Below are 21447 nucleotides of genomic sequence, written 5' to 3' on the forward strand. Positions count from 1 at the left end.
AATAACAGTAATATAGTACACTATCTTGAAATACTTTATTATATTAGTATGTGGTACACTATTTTTTTTTTCTCCTTATGCATCTGTGTTATGTAATAGTAGTATAGTCATATAGTTGTTGGAAATTAACCAGTAAAGTTGTATACCATGTTGGTATAGTTATATGCCATATTGGTATCATATGGTTAGTTTGAACAATTTTTTGGTTGTTTTAGCTGCATTTTTAAGTGATTACTATTCTAAAATTATTTATATTAACATGATTTGTAGTGCTGGATTTTTTTTGTGCCGATGGATATAGATTACGTGTCATAGTTATAGGCAATTGTTGGAACGACCCCATACAACTATATACCCTGTTAGTATACGGAATGAGCAAGTTGATTTGTGAATATTTAGCTTGCAATGCCAGCATGTAATTTTCTCATACTTTTATTGCCTTCTTTAGTGTTTTGGTGCAATAGTATAGTCGCAGATAGTTAGCAATAATTTAGAACAATCATATACTCTGTTGGTATATATGTATACCATATTGGTATCATATGGTACTAGAAGCCTTTTTTGCTACTTATACTTTTATTACATTTTTCAATATTTTATTATCATATTCTACTGATATTCAGTGAATTAGATCAAGTGACAACTCATATTATTTCAGTTTAATAATTGAATATCTAAAAAAGAAAAAAAAAAGATAAAAGGTATATTATACTAGTTATAATTTAAAAAAAAGGTGAACAAATATTTACTATATTAGTTATTTTTTCTTATTGTACAAGAAAATAATAAAAAATAGTGAAAACAGTAAATGAAATTAGATTATGAAGAGAAAAAGAATATAAAAAACAGAAGTTTAAATGAATTAGAGAAGGAAAAAAGAAAAAAAATAAGAAGAAAACGAGAAAAAATAAAAGGAGAAAAAAAAGAAAAAAAGAAAAAAAAAGAAAAGAAGCATAGAAATAAAAAAAAATTGAAGAAAAAAGAGAAAATTCCCAACAAAAACTACTATGGATAGAAAATGTAATTAGTTTGTCGGATAAAAAAACAAATAAGTAAACAAAAGTAAATAATTTTATTTTTGTGGATAACACTGTCATTCTCCCTTTTTGTTTCCTCCGTTTCTTGTTCTAACGTTAAAAAATAGATTAGCCCATTTATTCACGAACTTCTTTCTCTTTCTTTTTCTGTTTTTGGCTAAAAATGATTTTTCATGCCTAATTTTTTTATTCTTTTTCTCCCGAAAATTAACAGCGCTTTCATTTCATAACCCTAGCTAAGGTTCCGTAGGGATATATAATTTTATTGCATTCACTTCCGCAACAAAGTTGCGGCGGCTTTAGCAGAAAAACCTACATTTCCCGGCGAGTCTCTCTTCTTTTTGCCTTTTCCATTTTCTCTCTGTATGAAAAATTTAATTTTATAGTTGAATTGCAGAAGGTAAGGTAAGAATGGCGGTTCCATTGCTGAACAAGAAGGTTGTGAAGAAGAGGGTCAAGAAGTTCATTAGACCCCAGAGCGACCGCAGAATCACTGTTAAGGTACTTTTTCAGTAGCTCAATATCCAAACAAGAACGTGTTTTATACCCTTCTGTTAGTATATCAATTCTATAATATTTGTGTTGTGACATGTTTCGAAATTAGACTGCAATTGTGGCAATTTTTGGCTGAGATTGCACTAAAGCCTGATTTTTCGTAGGCCATTTGTTTCTTAATTTTTGGTTTAAATAATGCTTCAATATAGGGATGAAGAGATTCACATAAAAGTGGTGGTTATCAAAATTGTGACGACTTAATGTAGCTGCAAGATTGCTCATATATTGAATAGGTATATAATTGATCTCTCATTATTAATACCAAAAAGAGACTATTTTAGAATTATATTTGTGATATATATTTCAACAACTTGAATAGTGTACAATTACTAATAGTAGATGCCTATTCTCAACGTTCATTCTTTCCATCATTTCATCCTTGACGTAGCTTCACCTGTCAAGAATACGATGTTGCATATTGTGCTAGGAAATGAGTTTAAAAAAACTCTATAAAAACGAATAGAGGTTCATAACCATCTAATTTCTTTTTGAATTAGAGTTTTTCATACTTCCCAAAGTTGACAGCAATGAAGTGAGAATGTTTGGCTTGTTCTAAGTGACAATAGTCGATGACTAAGGTGCAAATAAAGAATAAGAGCACCTGAAAAGACATGTCTCGCATCTCCCTTCTCTGAAGAATCTCTATTTTGGTCGCACAACTTCTTACCATATGTCGCCTCACCGTCGACTGAATCACAGCCATAGCACCCAATGCGAATCAATTTTCTCTTGTGCCACTACCTATAGCCGGTCACAAACACACTAGCCACCATTTTCTTATTCTGTGTTTACAACCCCTATCTATCTTCTTCAGTCTCTCTTCCCCCATTATGCCAAAAGTTGGTGTTTCTGGGCTTTGGGCTGCGAGTCAATGCCCTCTCCCAATTCTTGCTTTGATTCCATTTTCTTTTTCTTTTGATTTTATTGTTAGAAAGGGGAAATAAAGATTCTGATGGCCTAGTGGATCGCCTAAATGGTTTTTGGTTGGTCACTTTTTAGTTATTACCAAGATCTCCTAAATTGTATTCTTTATAAAAGGGGAGATCATGATAAAATCATATGTTGTCAATGTGATATGTAGATGCTCATTCATTACTGTCTGGAGGATCGACTAAGTTTATTCATTCCGCGATCTTTAGATATTTTCATGTAGCCACTTGGAGTTGACATGTCCTCTCTTTGTAAGTTAGTGGAACCTAGGGATCAATTAAAACTTTTAATTTGACTAGTCAAAGACTTCTATTACTTTTTTATAAGGCCATTTAATCAAATATAACCCTATTTCTTTCTTCAGCCGACATCTCTCAGGCAAAGAATAACCATGAAAGCAAGCAACATAGGAGCAGAATCCTACTTTTGTTTGGGTCACCGAGAATTGTAGTTTAACCATGAAAGCAAGCAACAAAGGAGCAGAATCCTACTTTTGTTTGGGTCGCAGAGAATTGTAGCTTAACCTTATCCACATGACTCAATTTCAGCCGTCTCCTCAATAATTCCCTCTTTTTCTGCAAGAATTCAGTTGCACCAAATCTTCTATGTATTACTTATCTGCTCTTATCACTATGTATTTTGTTTACATAGTATTTAAGTTTTTCCGGATGATTTACTTCCAAATCCTCCGCCGGTGAGAGGGATGGGGGTACTAAGAATGGGATTGGGGGGATGGATGTGAAAAGTTTTAATGTCATTCACATAAAATGTAAATTCAAATGCAATACTATATAAACTACCTTCTAGGTTATACCGTGGCTTTAGTTGTCGCTGGTTCAAGAGACAGCAAAGGGCTCCCCCGGGTCTTCTTCCTCTAGCTGCTCCATTTGCTGCCGTAATGGAAGATTGGTGGTGGCAAAGGAGTTGTAGGATCAAGATCTGCATGTTCAACCATTGAGAGTGCCTGCCCCCTTGAAATGGAGGCAGCTCAAGCCACTGTTATAAAACTTGGAAGTTATATTGGTTAAGGTACCGCTACTGAATTTACATTGTTTGTATGATTGTCATTGGCGGCGATTTTGAAATAAATCTTTTGCGAAAATTGAAAAGTGTATTCTTGGCAGACAGCAAAAACATTTATAGAAAACCAAATAATAATCACAAATTCATTTTGCAGAAAAATTAGTGAAAGAAACTAAGATCAACTGCCTTTTGCCTTCACAGAACTCTCAGTTGTTTTTTAAATAGGGCGTTTATGATGAGAAGATTTCCTATCCTCCCCCAAAAAGTAGTAAGTTGAACATCTTTATGCATAAAAATAAATAGCTATTTCTTGAAATTACAGAATTTATTTTATAGGGTTTGAAAGCTAATCTCATTCATTAACCAATACCTACCATATTTTGGTAAGAATGGGAAATTTTAGAATACACCAACCTGTTCTCATGTTACTCTGCATATTTTTTATGAAAAGAAAGGTCATATTTTCTGAAATTTTGGGAATTGAACAAGTTTCCATATTCTACAAGAATAAATGGGGACTTCAAATATTTCCTACCTTTGATGCACCTTATATTTTCTTTGCCCTAATATCCTATAAAAGGTTATTCTAGACAACAAAATTCTTTTTTATTCTGAAAACGTGGAGACTAAATTACTGAACAAGTTTTGTGATAGAGTTGGGCCTTGAATGTTTCTGTTACTTGAACCCCCACTTGCACGACTTCATTATATTATCCTCTATCTGCATTTTGTAATTTGCCAGCTTTTAGTGTAGCTTAGACGATTCTGCAAGTTTAGATGTACGGTGGAATGAGAAAGCATCTAGTCTGTAGAGTATAATTGTTACTTTATCCTCTTCTGAAAAGTACTAGTTGCACGTGTGTGTTGCTGCAGTTAGTATAAAACATATACAAAAACTAGAAAATAGCAATTGCTCTTAAACTAAATGCGATTTTTGTTCAAATGATCAAAGTGACTGTTATTAGATTGATACAATTGTTGAATTCAATATCTTCTGAACATGTAAAGATGATGAATTCAGTTGAATTCGTTAAATAGTTGTAGTTATAGAGACAATATGTTATGCTAGTGTATCGCACCAAACATCTCTTTATATATGCTATATTCATAATGTTATAAAATAAGCAACAAAAAACAACAACAACCACCCAGTAAAAATCATAAAACCAACAAATAATAATTTTATTAATTAATTGGAAATTTTGGACAAACGATTTTTTAACACAACTAAATGCACACCCTTGAGCTACTTTTATAACAAAAGAAATTAAAAGTTCAAACATGTGCCATGCACTTTTCTTTCTTTCTTTTTTCTTTTCTTGGGTTGAGTTTAATATTAAAACTTTTTAATGTTTATATGTTTGTTTTTAGCATGATGATGGAATTTGTTTTTCGTAACCTAAGGGGTCGTTTGGTTCAATTGTGGGATAGACAAGGATAACCCCATGGGTTAGGTTATCCATGGGATTAGCTATCCCACCCTCTATATGGGATAACTAATCCCTCCATTTTGGTATAAAATTTATTTGGGATGAACTAATATCCATAACCAAACATGGGATAGATACAATCCCAAACTCTATCCCAGGATTAGTATCCTTATCTAGGTAACCAAACGACCCCCAAGTACATAGAATGCTTATTTGTTCGTTTAAAGTTCATAAAAATGTAAATACGCTAAATGGACCTTTGCACATGTAAAAAAACTGCCGAGATTGTTGTTGGCCTTAGTCTAAATTCATCCTAAGACCAAATAAAAGTTAATATTATCCTAAGCTCATTTTGGATAAATTCTGCCAATGAGTGCACATTGTTGAGGACAATTTTTCAAAATTATAGGAAAAAGGACAAATTTATAATTGTATCAAAGTTCCCTATTAGTTTATCTAATGTTTAAAATATTAATTGTAGATACAATTTTACATAGTATGACTGTATCTTAATTTATTGTTTAAATTAACATTACAATGGTAGTTCTGACTTCTACTAATTTATACATAAAATTACATCAAAACTCTGTAAAAGTTTAAAAGGAATAAAACGAGCATGCATTGCTGTTGTCTTCTATCTAATCAATTATTGTAATTGTTTGGAGAAAAGATACTACCACTTCTGAGGCTAAGAGTAAGAAAAACTTTAATTGATACGCATTAAACTCCAAAAGCATTTCCAAAGTCCATAAGGATATAAAAGTTGGTCAAATAAGGAATGGAATTATATAAGGTGAAATTTTAATTTAATTTGAAGTCCTAAATATTAGGAACTTCTACATAGTTTAAATAAGAAAAGATTTTGAAAAAATAAAAAAGTTTAGTTGATTCTGAAGTCCTAACTATTAGGGAAATAATTAAATGACTATTTGGTCTAGTGTGAGATCTACTTTTTAAGGGTAGAAAAGGTGAACGACATTTTGCTAAGGGACTTCATGCTATTAATATAATAAATATAGATAATCATTGATTTGCACATTATTGATTGGTTTAGTATGTGGGATTATGAAGGTTAATTGGTTTCATACATTGATACAGGTCATTTTCATTAAATTGAGAGGGGAATGCATCTAGTGTCCCAAATGCATTCACCTTTCATCAGTCAGCATGAACTCTGCTGGCTTACTAAATTAAACTAGCTATTTTGATTTTTCTAAAACAGGAAAGCTGGCGCAGACCAAAAGGTATTGATTCTCGCGTTAGAAGAAAGTTTAAGGGATGTGTGCTGATGCCCAATATTGGATATGGGTCTGACAAGAAGACACGTCACTATCTTCCCAATGGCTTCAAGAAGTTTGTTGTGCACAATGCGAGTGAACTTGAGATCTTAATGATGCACAACCGGTAATGCACTAAGCAGTCCTATTCTATCATTCGCTTTGAGTTGTTTGATCATCTTTATTCCTGGCAGCTGATTGTATCTTTTCTTGTCAGAATTTACTGTGCAGAGATTGCACATAATGTGTCCACAAGGAAGAGGAAAGAAATTGTTGAGCGAGCAGCACAACTTGATGTGGTTGTGACGAACAAGCTTGCTAGGCTGCGCAGCCAGGAGGATGAATGAGCACATTGGCTTTAGTATCTTTATATTGTTAGTGTCTGGACATGTTCTATGCGTGCGTTTGACTGCAAATCAAATTTTGTTCGATATGGATTTTGGCCCATCCTTGTGTGGCTAATGTTAAAAACTTTTCAGATTTTACGTATGTACTCCAGTCCTCTGGGTTATAAGTTGCCACTATGGTTATAGTCTACATGCATCTATGGGGTTTGTAGACTATATTATACAAGAGTTGCTGAAACGGACCATAGGAAACTAGAGTTTTAGATCTCATCATTGGCAGAAAATGCTAGGTGCCTTGTTTTCATCTGCCTAGAGTTTAAATCTCAGCATTGGCAGTAAATTTTGTTGAAGTTAAGCAAGCTAATCCGTACACAAGACTTTAGAGTTTTGTTACAGAAGAAAGATCCAAAGGCAATTTGTGACGACCCAAAGGGTCTATCACCTGTTTTTAATTGAATTCTGTGTCCCCGAGGCCTTGAAAACCTCATTTAGAGTTGCCTCGATTTGCGTGCGCAGTCCGGGCGCGTAGCCGGAAAGCTTAAATAAGAAATTCTGTGAAAAATGTTAAGTTTTGATGTTAAAATGAATAAATTTGACTTTGGTTAACATTTTGGGCAAACGGACCCGGACCCGTGATTTGACGGTCCCGGAGGGTCCGTAGGAAAATATGGGACCTGGGCGTATGCCGGGAATCGAATTCCGAGGTCCCGAGCCCGAGAAATGAATTTTTTAGAAAAATTGTTTTCTGGAAATGTTTAAGAAAATTGGAAATGAAATTTGATTAGAACATGTTAGTATCGGGCCCGTATTTTGGTTCCGGTGCCCGGTACAGGTCTTATATATGATCTAAGATGTTTCTGTGAAATTTGGTGAAAAACGGATGTCATTTTACGTGATTCGGACTTGAATTGCAAAAATTGATGTTTTAAGAAGTTTGAGAGAATTCTTTGATTTTGAGGTTTAATTCGATGTTCATGATGTTATTTTGGCGATTTGATCGCACGAACAAGTCTGTATGATGTTTTTGAGTTAGTATGTATGTTTGGTTTGGAGCCCGAGGACTCGGGTGAGTTTCGGATAGGCGTCGGAGTGTTTTTGGACTTAGAAAATCTGGTGTTTTTGCTGGTTGCTGGTGTCCAGGTTTTTGTTCTATGCGATCGCATAGGAATGTCCGCGATCGCATAGAGTTAATTTTGGTAGTCATCAATTTGTTCTATGCGATCGCATTGATTCTTCCGCGGTCGCATAGAGTTGATTTTTGTAGTCATCAATTTGTTCTATGCGATCGCATTGGTTCTTCCGCGATCGCACAGAGTAAATTTTGGGAGGTCACAATTTGTTCTATGCGATCGCGTTGATTCTTCCGCGATCGCATAGAGTTAATTTTGATAGTCATGAATTTGTTATATGCGATCGCATTGATTCTTCCGCGATCGCATAGAGTAAAAATTCGCCCAGTTATTTTAAGTTCTAAAAACAGAATGCATTACGGGATTCTCATTATTTTTCACAACTTCTTCTTCTCCAAAGCTCTTAGGCGATTTTTGAAGCATTTCTTCACCAAAACTACTTGGGTAAGTAATCTTTAACTTGTTTTCTTCCACTTTCATCAACACCCACTAGATTTCTAGGCCTAAAATATGGAATTTAAGGTAGAAAATTAGGGATTTGGGTAGAACTAGGGCTTTTTGATTTTTCTTGATTTAGACCTCGTTTTGGGGTCGAATTTGAAAACAAATTATATATTCGGGCTCGTGGGTGGATGGGTGATATGAATTTGGTCCGAACCTCGTGTTTTGACCAAGCGGGCCCAGGGGCGATATTTGGGATTTTGGGAAGAAAGCTTGGAAAGCTATAATTAGCCATTGGGTTTGATTTGTTTAGCATATATTGATACTATGAAGTCATTATTGTATAGATTTGATTGAATTGGAGCCGAATTCGAGATGGAAAGCGGTTGTGGTGGATTGATTTGACCGTGGAAGTTGAGGTAAGTGTTTGGTCTAACCTTAGCTTGAGGGAATAGGAGTTGAGTCTTGTTTTTGCTACTTGCTAATTGTCGAGTACGATGTATAGGCATGGTGACGAGTATCTATACATTGGTGTCTAGCATGACCGTGAGTCCTATATTGTGATTTCCATGACTTCGTTGTATTATTCATGCCTTGGTGATTATTACTATTTGTTGTGCAAAGATGTGGAAAGAATCGTGACTTATGGATATTGAGGAGCGTTGGCTCCAGTTGTATAGCGAATTGCGAAAGTATAAGTGATAATTGAACCTCTAGAGCATTGGCTCGAGTTGTGAAGTGAATTGTGAAGTAAAAGTAAGGAGAGAAAGGATCATTATGCTGTCCCTTGGCGGGCTATTGTTGAGTTGTAGTTTCCTTGTACCGTGTTCTTAATTGATATTACGGACGCTTAGATTAATGCTTCCTTGTGTTGAGTGATGACTATAGTTATAGCTGAGATAGCTAAGTGTTGTCATAGGTTGGTTATAGCTGAGGTAGTTAAGTGTTGTCATAGGTTGGTCATAGCTGAGGTAGTTAAGTGTTGTAACAAGATTGATCATAGTTGTGGTAGATAGATGTCGTAACTGGAATGATTATAGTTGTGGCAGTTAGACATTGTAACAGGATCGGTTATAGCTGCGGTAGTTAGATGTCGGGACCAGTGCGGTTATAGATGTTTCTCCCTTGCCGGGACATTTGATTTGATATTTTGTTCCCTTGCCGGGAAGTCATTATATTGTTGTTCCCTTGCCGGGAAGTTATACATTGTTATCCCCCAGTCGGGATTATTTTGTTATATTGTGATTATGAAATGGGATCGTATGGCACGCCGACCACTTATATATTATGAAATGGGATCGTGTGGTACGCCGACCACTTATATATTATGAAATGGGATCGTGTGGCACGCCGACTACTTATATATTATGAAATGGGATCGTGTGGCACGCCGACCACTTACATATTATGAAATGGGATCGTGTGGCACGCCGACCACTTATATATATATTATGAAATGGGATCGTGTGGCACGCCGACCACTTATTCTGCGTTAGAAGAATTCAGTGGTAGTTTCCTTATTTATCCCTGCTATTCTGTTTATCTGCTACCCCCAACAGCATGTTCCCCTCCCAGTCTCAATTATTACTTTCCGCTGTTATTTTGTTGTACTTGTATATATAGATATATCTGCACAGGTTTGTTTGGTAGTCCTGTCTAGTCTCGTCACTACTTCGCCGGGGTTAGGCCAGGCACTTACCAGCACATGGGGTCGGTTGTGCTGATGCTACACTCTGTGCATCTTTTTGCACAGATCACAGCGCCGGAGCAGCAGCTTTTGAATAGCAATAGTCGATTGGGAGTTGATTTCAGTCCAGGGACATTCGAGGTAGCCTTGCTGACGTCCGCAGGCCCGAAGTCCCTTTCTACTTTATTCAGTTTGTTATCATTTGTACCGAAGCAGACAGTTTTATGTTTCATTCAAACCTTGTATTTAGTATTCTCTAGACGTTCGTGAGTATTGTGACACCAGTCTTGGGTAGAGGATCTTGTTAAACTTCCGCATTTTTCTTTCAGTGAATTACTATTTGAGACTTCCGCTTTATCATTCAAGTTTTGTTTTTATTAAATGATCGATAATTGCTAAAAGAAGTAAATTAACTTGGCTTGCCTAGCTCCCATTAGTAGGCACCATCACGACTCCCGAGGGTGGAAAAATCCGGGTCGTGACACAATTGAAGCATTTTGTTTGAGGTGTGCTAGTAGATACAGCTCCTCCATTTTTGGCTTGAAGATGAAAAGAAATTTTGAGAGTTTACTTAAGAAACTGCTTATCTTATACTATCAGTTGACCATCTTAATTTGATTCTTACTCTTGTTTGACATTCTTTGGCGTTGGTTCAAGTTCATTTATATGATAATGCTAGTCTCTATTTTTAAGAATTTGGTCTCTCCAAAAGAGTGTTTCTGAATGCGATTGTCCATTTCTATATCGGCAAAGGGTCAAATATACTCGTGTACTATAAGGAAATGTTTAAATATACTTTTCTTTATACTTTGGGTTTAAATATTTTCCTATCTTAATACTATTGGTTCAATTATACCCTCTTCTGTTAAGTTTGTCCAACAACAACAAAATTATATTTAGAATATATTTTGGTCTGCTGTTTTGTTCATATTAATGTAGATAATTAAAATTTTACGAAATTTAAATCCATAAGAAATTTTATCATAAATTAAATATATACTAGTCAAAATAAATATTATGGGCTAGTATAATTTGGTCAATTATTTAAATCTAATAAAATTGATTTAAATAAAGGTCTAATATATTACTAGCCCATTACTTGGTCTTCTATCAAATGGGTCGGCCCATAAGCCTCAAGCCCAATAGCCCACTAGAGTTTTCTTGGAGGCTACTCCATCCCATCCTATATAAAGGAGTCAAAGGACAAGGCTAGAACAAATCAAATAAGCAGAAGGAAAGGCTAAAAAAGCTCTGAAGAATAGCATCAAGGTCTCCCTCCACATATGCAATCTTCGTCTGTGGTCAAAGGCAAACTCAAATCATAGGTGGATGGTTTCAGATCTTCTGTTCGTGATAACACAACACTAAATCCTGGTTCGTGACGAACGTCAAGTTGTTCGTGATGCACCACAAATCTGGAATCTATCAAGTTCTAGATCAAGCTCTCGAGCTCCTAAACCATCATTCGTGAGGAAAAGTATCAGAGGACTATATCTCTTTAGATTTGAGTTATTCTAGAGATTGTAACCCGATCACTTGAAATTGAATATAATATTTGTCACTATATTTCTTGTCTTGATTATTGTTTTTCAGGAACAAAATTTTAGTTGTCACAAATTTTGGCATGCCCAGTGGGACCATCTCTACTCTCGTCTCTTCTCAACTCTCAATAGTCAAGATCACTAAGATGGCTTCTAAGAAGATCGACTCAAAAGTTGGTGACACTAAGTTTTTTTCTGACATTGAAAGTATCCTGGATGCTACTATGGGGAGTCTTGGGCCAGTCACACGAAACAAGGCGATCATTTTGGGACAACACTCACTCCAAGTGTCATCTACACTAATGCATGTTTGGAGATCTTCATCATCTGGAGAAGAAAGGTCCTTTTCTAGCAAATTAGAAGGAGGAGATAATATCGCAGAAGTTGTGGAGAAGGATCTTGCTCAGCTTACTTTATACAAGACCAAGAGTCCGCTTACCTAACTGATGATGAAGTTTTAAGCGTTGGATCTACGCCAATCTCACCACATGACATGTTCTAAAATGAGTTCAATCTATGGTAAGATCTCAATTACTCTTCATCATCTACAATAATCATAGAGGCAATGATGACTAACGTTTCGACAACAAAGGAGAAACTCGTAAATCTGACAAAGGCGATTGAGAGCTTAAAAAAGTATGCTCAAGATCAAGATGTCCGTATCGCAAAATTGACATGCATAGTTAAAAGCATGATGGATGATAATCAAGTCATGTATCTGGAAAGCTTCCCGAAGTCCGCAAGAAGGCTGTTCCTCCAACAAAACAAGTTTCATCTACCAAAGAACTTCAAGTCTCCTCCGAAGGATCAATCACCATCGAACAATTGAAGGAATTCATCATGGAAACTATCAAGGATATGTATGAGGTCGCTGTAAAGTCTTCTCTCATGTACGGAAAGTCGTGTACTACAAGAATCGATAGCTTTAATATGCCTGCCGATCATCAACCTCCCAAATTTCAGCTGTTTGACTGCAAGGAAAACCTAAAGCAACATATGGTGCACTTTGTTGAGACATGCAATAATGCTAGGACTTATGGAGATTACCTTGTCAAGAAGTTCATCCTCTCACTAAAGGGGAATGCTTTTGATTGGTACGCCGACCTCGAGGCTGGATCTATTGATAGTTGGGATCTATTGGAACAAGAGTTTCTCAACCGCTTTTATAGCATAAGGTGTACTGTGAGCACGGTGGAACTTACGAACACTCGCCAACGAAAAGATGAACCAGTTATCGATTTTATCAATCGATGGAAGAATGAAAGCCTAAACTGCAAATATAGGCTAAATGAAGCTTTTGGCATAGAGATGTGCATCCAAGAAATGCATTAGGGACTTCATTACATCTTGAAAGGAATTAAGACGAGGACATTTGAAGAACTTGACACTTGTGCTTATGATATGGAGTTGAGCATGGCCTCTACAGGAAATGAAGGGCTGCCTGTCTACGAGCCTCACAAGGGAAAGGACAAGCAAGAAGTCAAAAAATGGAGCAAGTTTGTACCAAAAAGTGAAAGCAAATAATCTATGAACGTCAATGCCTCTCCCGTGAAGTTTACTACGAAAGTGAGAAAGAAACAGAGTATGAAAATAATTTCCTCTCAAGACAATGCAAATAGAAATTTGACTCTCAAAGAGATGCAAGAAAAAGAATACCCATTACTTAATTCTGACGTGCCTACAATATTTGAAGAACTCCTCGAGCTAAAGCTTATTGAGCTGCCAGAGATGAAGTGGCCAGATGAGGCTGGAAAAATCAATGACCCAAATTATTGCAAATAACATCGGCTTGTAGGTCACCCCTTGAGAAGTGCTTTGTCTTCAAGGACAAAGTTATGAATTTGGCTCATTAAAAGAAGATCGATCTTGAAGACGAAAAGATGAGCACAAACCATGTGTCTATCACATTTGGATCATTCGTTCCAATTGAGATATGCACCTGTGAGGAAATAAAGATGAATAATTGTTGGAGGATGACATAGCCCAAGTTGATCAACCTGATGAAGAAGGTTGGACCCTAGTGACTCGTTAAAGACACCATAAATTGAGTCCGCAAAAGGAATCAACTAAGCAACCTTCAAGGAATAAGATGGTAAGGAGACCAAAGAAGCAACAAATGGTTAAGTACCCAAAAAAGGTGAGGATAGAGACACACCATCATCAGAAGCCACGCCACCCGGTGACTATGGGGAGAATTCTTGCCAAGTTGGTTTCGCATGAGGATTTCTGAAGATGATTGAAAGGACTTATGTTATAGTGCTGATAAAGAAGAAGAGGAAAAGAATTAAGTCACATCAAAACCATCTCCATCATCGTCTAAAAGGCTTATTAAGTCCCCTTCCAAGAAGCAGATGTCTGTAATGCAAAAATCACCTTCACTGAAGATGATCTTCTACTTGGTGAGATACCACACAGTCTCCCTTTGTTTATGGTGGGTTATGTGCTCGAGCGGAGGATAAATAGAATCTTGATAGATGATGGATTTGTAGTTAACATTCTTCCTATTCGCACAATGAAAGAACTCGACATCTCAACTGAAGAACTTTCTAAAAGCCATCTGATGATTCAAGGATTCAATCAAGAGGGACAAAGGGCCATATGTGCTATCAACTTGGAAATCACCATGGGAGATATGCAATCAAGTGCATAGATGCATGTGATTGCCGCAAAGACTTCATACAATTTGTTGCTTGGTAGGCCGTGGATACACGAGAACAAAGTTGTCCCATAGACTTAATACTAATATTTTAAGTATAATAAAGATGGAGTCGAACAGAAGATAGTTGCTGATGATAAGCCGTTCGCTGCTGGGGCATATTCCGCTGATGCAAAGTTCTACTTGAAGAAATACATCGTGAAATGAGTAAATGTTGATGACATCATGAAGGCCAAAGGTGATAATATCGTGTCTAAAAGTGCCGAAGTAGCTTCTAGTGAAGATAAAGTTACAACAGAAGCATATCAAGTTTTACAAACTCACTAAAAGAATGCTGCAACTTCAGGCAAGAAAATAGCTCTTATTTCTCTACGTCCCAAAAGTGAATAAAGATGAAAGACAATCATCAAGCCTCCAAAAAGATGCGCAAAAATAATTAACCCTTGCTATCAAGCAGATTGATACCCTTCCTAGCATGCCTCAAAATAAGACACTCCCCATAAAGCGCACCAAAGAAGGTTTTGATCTGAATGCTTACAGGTTGTTCGCAAAGGCTGTATATGATCCCAATGAACTATCTAAGCTAAGGAAGCTCCGACCTGAAGCTACTGGGAAAGCAAAATCAATGAAGGATAATAAGTATTTGGGTGAAGCAATCACGTGAGGGCCTGGGTCAGAAAAAACCCCCCACCAATTCACATCTCCATAAGAACAACAAGTAATAACTGTATCCAGTGGAAGATGAACCCACAAATCCTAATAAAAGGCCTTCTATCTTTGATTTAATTGGAGAACCAACTACAAGAACTTCCGTATTTGAGAGGTTGGGGCCATTGAAAAAGACGATGAACAAGTCTCAAAGAAATCATAGAAAAATAAGAGGACATGTGTCATCGATAGTCTAAAGTATCTCCAACGAGTATCAAAGTCTGATCCTTCAGAATGAGGCGACAATAAGAACTTTTGATTTCATGCAGAGAGGTACTCAAAGTGAAGACTCATATAGTGATCCACACCAAAGAGCGTGACGAAGATGAATAAAGTGTAGGATCCGCATACCACATTATTGCGAATGAGGAGCAATACGCTTCATTTATAAGGGAGGTCAACGAATACTTGGGAGACACCTATTGGTGTGGCCACATATCTTTCAATGATGGTGATCCCTAAGAAGACGAATATGCCAAGGATGCTCCCTCGTAACTAGGAGAAGGAATTAAAATGACAGTTGATGCATTGAAAGAAGTCAACCTTGGCACTGGGGAATACTCTAGGCCCACCTATGTAAGTGCCCTACTAACCCCAGATGAAGAAATCACTTATGTGGAGCTACTAAAAGAATATAGAGATGTATTTGCTTAGAGGTACAAAGAGATGCCTGGTTTAGATCCTGAAGTATCAGTTCATCATCTCGCGGTCAAGAAAGGAGCTCGTCCTGTTAAGCATGCCCAAAGACGCTTCAAGCAAGAATTGATCCCATCAATCGAAGCCAAAGTCAACAAACTCATTGAAGTTGGTTTCATTCGGGAGGTTAAATATCCTACATGGATTTGAAGCATTATTCATGTTAAGAAGAAGAATGGCCAAATTCAAGTTTGTGTCGATTTTAGGGACCTCAATAATCCATGCCCTAAGGATGAATTTTGCACCCCATCCCAGAGCTTATGATTGATGCCACCTCCGGATACGAGGCAATGTCTTTCATAGATGGATTATCGGGCTACAATCAAATATGGTACCGAAAGAAGAAGAGCTTACTGAATTCACACGACTTGAACATGACACATAAGGAAAAATGAATTCTGGAGAAGAACTACCCATCCCGCATAGCGAATAAAACGGCTGAACGGATGCTATGAACCTCTCTCAGAGAATGAGAAACAAAATACACAAAAATAAGTATAGGGAATTGTACTCAACGTCTTACTGTTACGGCGTCAACCCGATCCCAACATGACACCGTTGCGGCATGCAACCCGATCCAAACAACATGCCCATGGCAGCACGCCACCCAATCCATACATAAAAATAAATAAGGAAATACCCATCAAGCCAAAATGCTTATACCTACGAAATGCCCGAATATCGACCACAAGCACGCCAAGTGTATAAATACAACCTTGGGGAGACGGATAGCGCCACACTCTACAAAACTCAAGAACGGGTAAGGTGCAGTAACGACAAGCTGCATAGGACCACAACCAAAGGAATAGAGCACCTCTCAGTCATAACCTCTCCCGTTGGCGGCAACACCAAAATCTCCATACTTGATTTCAATCTCTAAAAATCAAATGACTAACACATCACACTTATACGATCTTCCCGTGGGATATACTCCCACAACCTTCTACACCAGGTAGTAAAATCTGAACATTAATGGCCATCGACCATGCCATTTTTATAGTGCTAGACAAACATCCACATTTCAATACCCAACACTTCCTCCACAAAATAGACCATCCCAGACTGCCCGAAAATAATGCCAACATACTCTGAAAACCTGAAATCTTCCCCCGCTCCTCCGAGATCATGACATTTTTATCAAAAATGAACCGCAACCTTGATCCTCAACTTCCAATCTCCACACCGCTCACTGCACCCACCATGCCGCTACGCGAGTGTCCAAGAATTTCATCAAAATCCCTTGAACCACAAGTAGAATAAACACTTCATAGGCTAGAACCCCCTTTCACTCCACTTATTTCAGAAGAACAATTGCAACACGCAACCAAATTCCCGTAATCGCAGGAAATAAAACCTCCATTTGTAGTCTAAACTGCCATAACTCTTCCGGAATCCATTTATACATAATAGAACCATCAAAATCAAATACCTCCAAATCAATCAAATCATGGAGGCTACCAATCTCGCACGTACAGCCACAAATCTCCTGTATAGTCTTGCCACACCGAAGGAACAGATCATTTCCTTAACCATGCCGATCCAAATCACTACTAGGCCGACTCACCTTTTTCTGATTTCTCCTTGACTTGCCTTCAGAATCAATACCTCTATTTAATCGTATAACGGATCCCAATCAACACTCATCCTGAGCAGCACAAATCGCAAGACCACGTCGTTTCAATACCCATAAGCCATCTCATACCCTCCGCGTGCACTCCGTAGTATCACTAACTGATTCACCTGCACTGATTATATCTTCTGCGAATCCGAAGTTGTTTCTCCCATTTATCCAATATTGCCCCGCAGATCCGATGATGACATAGAAATTTTCCCAAGTATTCCTCACACTCTGCTACAGAATCCCGGTCTTCAGTCACATAACGAACCCCAAAGTCCTTAGACATTACACCTTGAATTCTGGAACCCACTAGGACCATTGTTGAGAGTCACCCACTCTGGCCTGGTCCCGAATATAACCAAACTCCAACGCTCTGCTAGCACATGAACACCCTCTCAAAGAAGCAACCGGCTGAATTCTTTTCCTTGTACATCACATCCACAAGAAGCATAAACTCTGAGTCTTCCCAAAACCTGCACATGAATCGATAAGGCGAAATATAGCACACATTTAACAAGTTCTCCGCTCGTATTACCCCTGATGATTTCTTTTCTTAGTCATAAATAATCCACCAATGCACCGATAACCAAACACTGCACAAGCAGAAAACCACGCGATCCAATCGTAGACGTCGGGCTCCCCTACTTAGCTTTAAGCTACCATGACATAAATGTAGAGCCCACAAAGAGTCCTCCTTTTCAATTACCATGATATCGCACCTTCAACCTGCCAATTTTCTTGTAGTCTCTTGTTAAACTTTTCATGAACATTCCGAATTATCAGCCACAATCGCGTACTCGACCTTCTACCAGGTAGTAAGTAGAACTCTTCGTAGAAAATTCATCAGAATCACGCAATCGCTAGCCTTCTCACAGGAGATAACCCACCTGTGGAATTCCATACCGACATCTTCCAATGACGCTGCACTGGGTAAATTACCACGAAATCAGTAAACCCTCCTGAGCCCATGCTCGTCCACCAGCTGTACAAGTATGTTTATTCCCCATTGATATCAACTGAAAGTCCGATAATACATTCCAAACTCGAAGTCACGTCGTATCCCATAGCGATAATCAAGCCTTTACACCCCTAAACACTCCTAGCAAACTTCTTTCCGTCATATTCAACCTTCCTTAGCACGGTAGCCACCATTCCAAATAAAATTCGTAGACCTAGTCACTGTCCACCATTATTCCCAAATTGCTCTAAACATTGCTCATGGCATGTGGCTATCCTACCACAGAATCCATATGCTACTCCGCCTATCCCACTTCGGTTAAACCATCTCCTTTTAGAAACTTCTCGACCTCTGCTTTTCATGCTTGACCTGCTAGTAATTCAACCACCGCGAGACACCTCCCACCATGTCATTCCTTATCCTTCGCTACCCAAATGATGCCTCAAATCAAAATCTACCTCTTTAGCACCTGAACTAATAAATTTCTACCAACTCCAAGTGTATGCGACAAAATCGGAGGGTCCGATTTTCGGCCATTATAACGCCTCGTAAGCAAAGCTCTCCAAAGGCTCGGGACTATGGTCGAGATTCACCCCGAAGGGCCATCGATGCTCAACCTCGAGACAGTGCAAATCGATAGCTATGATAAAAAAGTGGGAAGTTCCCTAGGCGCACGACTGAGGCTGAGAAAGCCTAGAGGTCTAGCCCTGACCCGTATCAGGGCATTAGGTGGCTATACCTGCCCCATATCTTTGTAATCAATGTATTTTGTACTATGTTCCCCCTCGTATACAAAGGGGAATCCTTGTCATTTTGTAGACATTTGTTGCTCCATACTAAAATATACAAGAACATTCTCTCTGCTCTCTAACACATTCTCTTGAGTCCATTACACCATTTATTGCTTGCACTCATTGTGTTCTATTTATTGTTCATCATTTATTGCTTATTATTGGCCATAAAGAGCCGTCATTGATTTTACCCTAACTGTTAATCGCCCACCGATTACCCCCGATAGCTCCCAGCCGAGCTTCAGACTCGACCCCGAGGCCCTCGCATAAGCAAGCTCGAGGTCCCGACAATCGATCATTCGGTTTGGTTATCACCTTGCTCTCGAAATCCTATCCCGTTTCTAAGTCTTTCACATAGCATCAACTGCTTAACAATCGGCATAAAAATAGATCACGTATTTTTAGAATCCCATAATCAAATTTAATTGTTATTACCATTTTCAGGGTAAACAGTTTGGCGCCCACCGTGGGGCTAAAAATAATAGTGATTATTTTCTTGCTGGTTTAACTACGTAACGCAAGTTATCTTTCACATTTTTTCTTGTCCAAGATCTTTGATTTCAGGTTAAAATGTCTAACTCAGTAAACGCACGTGGAAACATCAACCTGGAAGACCATGGAGAAAATGGTGTTGACGTCCCAGGTGTTGGTATACCACCACGAAACCCTAAGAACGCACTGGAACTGACTCCCGTGGACGCAGTTTCACGCGACGCTCAACACGTCGAAATAAGCTCCCACAACAACAGGAGCATACACCAAGGCGACCAACAAGAAGCCCAAAAAATCCCAGCTCGGGAAGAACGGGAGGTTAGCCTTCACGTTATTTTTGAAATGTTGCAGGCACAACAGCTGGCTATTGCTCAGCTGCAAAGTCACCAGAAAACTCCTAGCATGGTAGCACCGGGGACGGCTCCCCCAGCCGAGCAGGTACCAGAGAGATCAAGCAACAACGGCTCGGCAGCCGACCCTGCCATCGTAAAGATGCTCGAGGACCTCACGAGGAGGATTGAATCGGGTGAGAAGAAGATAGAGGCCAACGACAAAAAGGTCGAGGCCTACAATTCCAGGGTCAACCAGATTCCGGGAGCACCCCCGATCCTAAAAAATGTGGATTCAAAGAAGTTCGTGCAAAAGCCGTTCCCACAGGAAGCGGCTCCGAAACCCATTCCAAAGAAGTTCAGAATGCCCGACCTTCCAAAGTATAACGGAACGTCGGACCCCAACGAGCACGTCACTGCCTACACTTGTGCAGTAAAGGGCAACAACCTAAGGGACGCCGAGATCGAGTCCGTCCTGCTGAAAAAGTTCGGGGAAACGCTCTCTAAAGGAGCCATGATGTGGTATCACAACCTAGCTCCTAACTCTATAGAATCATTTGCCATGCTGGCAGATTCTTTCATTAAGGCACATGCTGGTGCCATCAAAGTAGCAACAAGGTAATCCGACGTCTTCAAGATCAAGCAGAGGGAGAATGAGATGCTGCGAGAATTCGTATCTCGTTTTCAAATGGAACGTATGGAACTACCACCAGTCTCCGATGACTGGGCAGTGCAGGCCTTCACTCAAGGTCTGAATGAACGAAGCTCGGTGGCTTCGAAGCAGTTAAAATAGAATCTAGTTGAATATCCCGCCGTGACCTGGTCGGACGTTCTCAACCGATATCAATCTAAAATCAGGGTCGAGGACGACCAACTAGGAGCCCCCTAGGGCTCGGTATACCCAAGCAGGCTTCTGGCAAAGGAGCCAAAACCAAACAAAGAAAGGTACCAGCCATACATCGAAGACAGGAGAAACGCCCCGAGGCGCAACATACCCCGCAACGATCGAAGGATGGACCGAGGACAGAATCCTCGGGGACTCGTCGACAGAGTCGGATTTGATAGGCATACAGGGCTAACGGAGGCACCTCGCTTATCAGAATACAACTTCAACATCGACATATCAGACATCGTGTTCGCCATCAGTAAAATCAAAGACGCCAGGTGGCCCAGGCCTGTACAATCAGATCCTTTGCAAATGAATCATAACTTAGTGTGTGAATTTCACAACACGCACGGCCACGGGATCGAGGATTGCCACCAGCTCCGAGAAGAAGTAGCCATACTACTCAATAAAGGTCACCTCCGAGAATTCCTAAGCGATCGGGCCAAAAATCAGCTCCGGGAAAGAGAGGCGGCCAAGAAAAATGAAACGAATGAGCCACAACATGTCATCCACATGATCTTGGGAGGCATCGATGCCCCATAAGAGCCCATGATGAGAAGAACAAAAATATCCATCACCAGAGAAAAGCAAACTCGGGGCTACATACTCGTGGATGCCCTCACATTCAGCGACGAGGACATCGAGACCTTGTCTCAACCTCACAACGATGCACTAGTAATCTTTTTCCTTGTAAATACATTTAAAATTAAACGTGTACTTGTGGATCCAGGTAGCTCGTCCAACATTATCAGGTCGAGGGTGGTAGAGCAGCTCGGACTGCTTGACCAAATCGTACCCGCCTCTCGAGTCCTCAACGGATTCAACATGGCGAGCGAAACAGCGAAAGGGGAAATCACCCTCCCAGTCAACGTGGCCGGCACAACCCAAAATGCCAAATTCCATGTCATCAAGGGA

The 21447-nt window shown here is 39.0% G+C and overlaps 1 protein-coding gene across 1 annotated transcript; it reads left to right on the forward strand.

The window, feature by feature from the left end:
* The first annotated feature begins 1247 nt into the window (after positions 1–1247).
* Positions 1248–6789, forward strand: LOC109236319 (60S ribosomal protein L32-1-like). Its single transcript, XM_019402484.1, has 4 exons — positions 1248–1361; positions 1435–1538; positions 6198–6379; positions 6470–6789. The coding sequence occupies exons 2-4, from the start codon at positions 1449–1451 to the stop codon at positions 6597–6599; spliced, it is 402 nt and encodes a 133-aa protein (XP_019258029.1). The 5' UTR covers positions 1248–1361; positions 1435–1448; the 3' UTR covers positions 6600–6789.
* The last annotated feature ends 14658 nt before the right edge of the window (positions 6790–21447 follow it).

This window comes from Nicotiana attenuata, unplaced genomic scaffold, assembly GCF_001879085.1.
Source record: "Nicotiana attenuata strain UT unplaced genomic scaffold, NIATTr2, whole genome shotgun sequence".
Taxonomy (NCBI): domain Eukaryota; kingdom Viridiplantae; phylum Streptophyta; class Magnoliopsida; order Solanales; family Solanaceae; genus Nicotiana; species Nicotiana attenuata.

Excerpts from the sequence above, each read along its gene's own strand:
- LOC109236319 (XM_019402484.1), top strand. The coding sequence starts at position 1,449 with ATGGCGGTTCCATTGCTGAACAAGAAGGTTGTGAAGAAGAGGGTCAAG. Across the intron at positions 1,539-6,197 it reads ACCGCAGAATCACTGTTAAG|GAAAGCTGGCGCAGACCAAA; the intron begins GTACTTTTTCAG and ends TTTCTAAAACAG. Across the intron at positions 6,380-6,469 it reads ATCTTAATGATGCACAACCG|AATTTACTGTGCAGAGATTG; the intron begins GTAATGCACTAA and ends TTTTCTTGTCAG.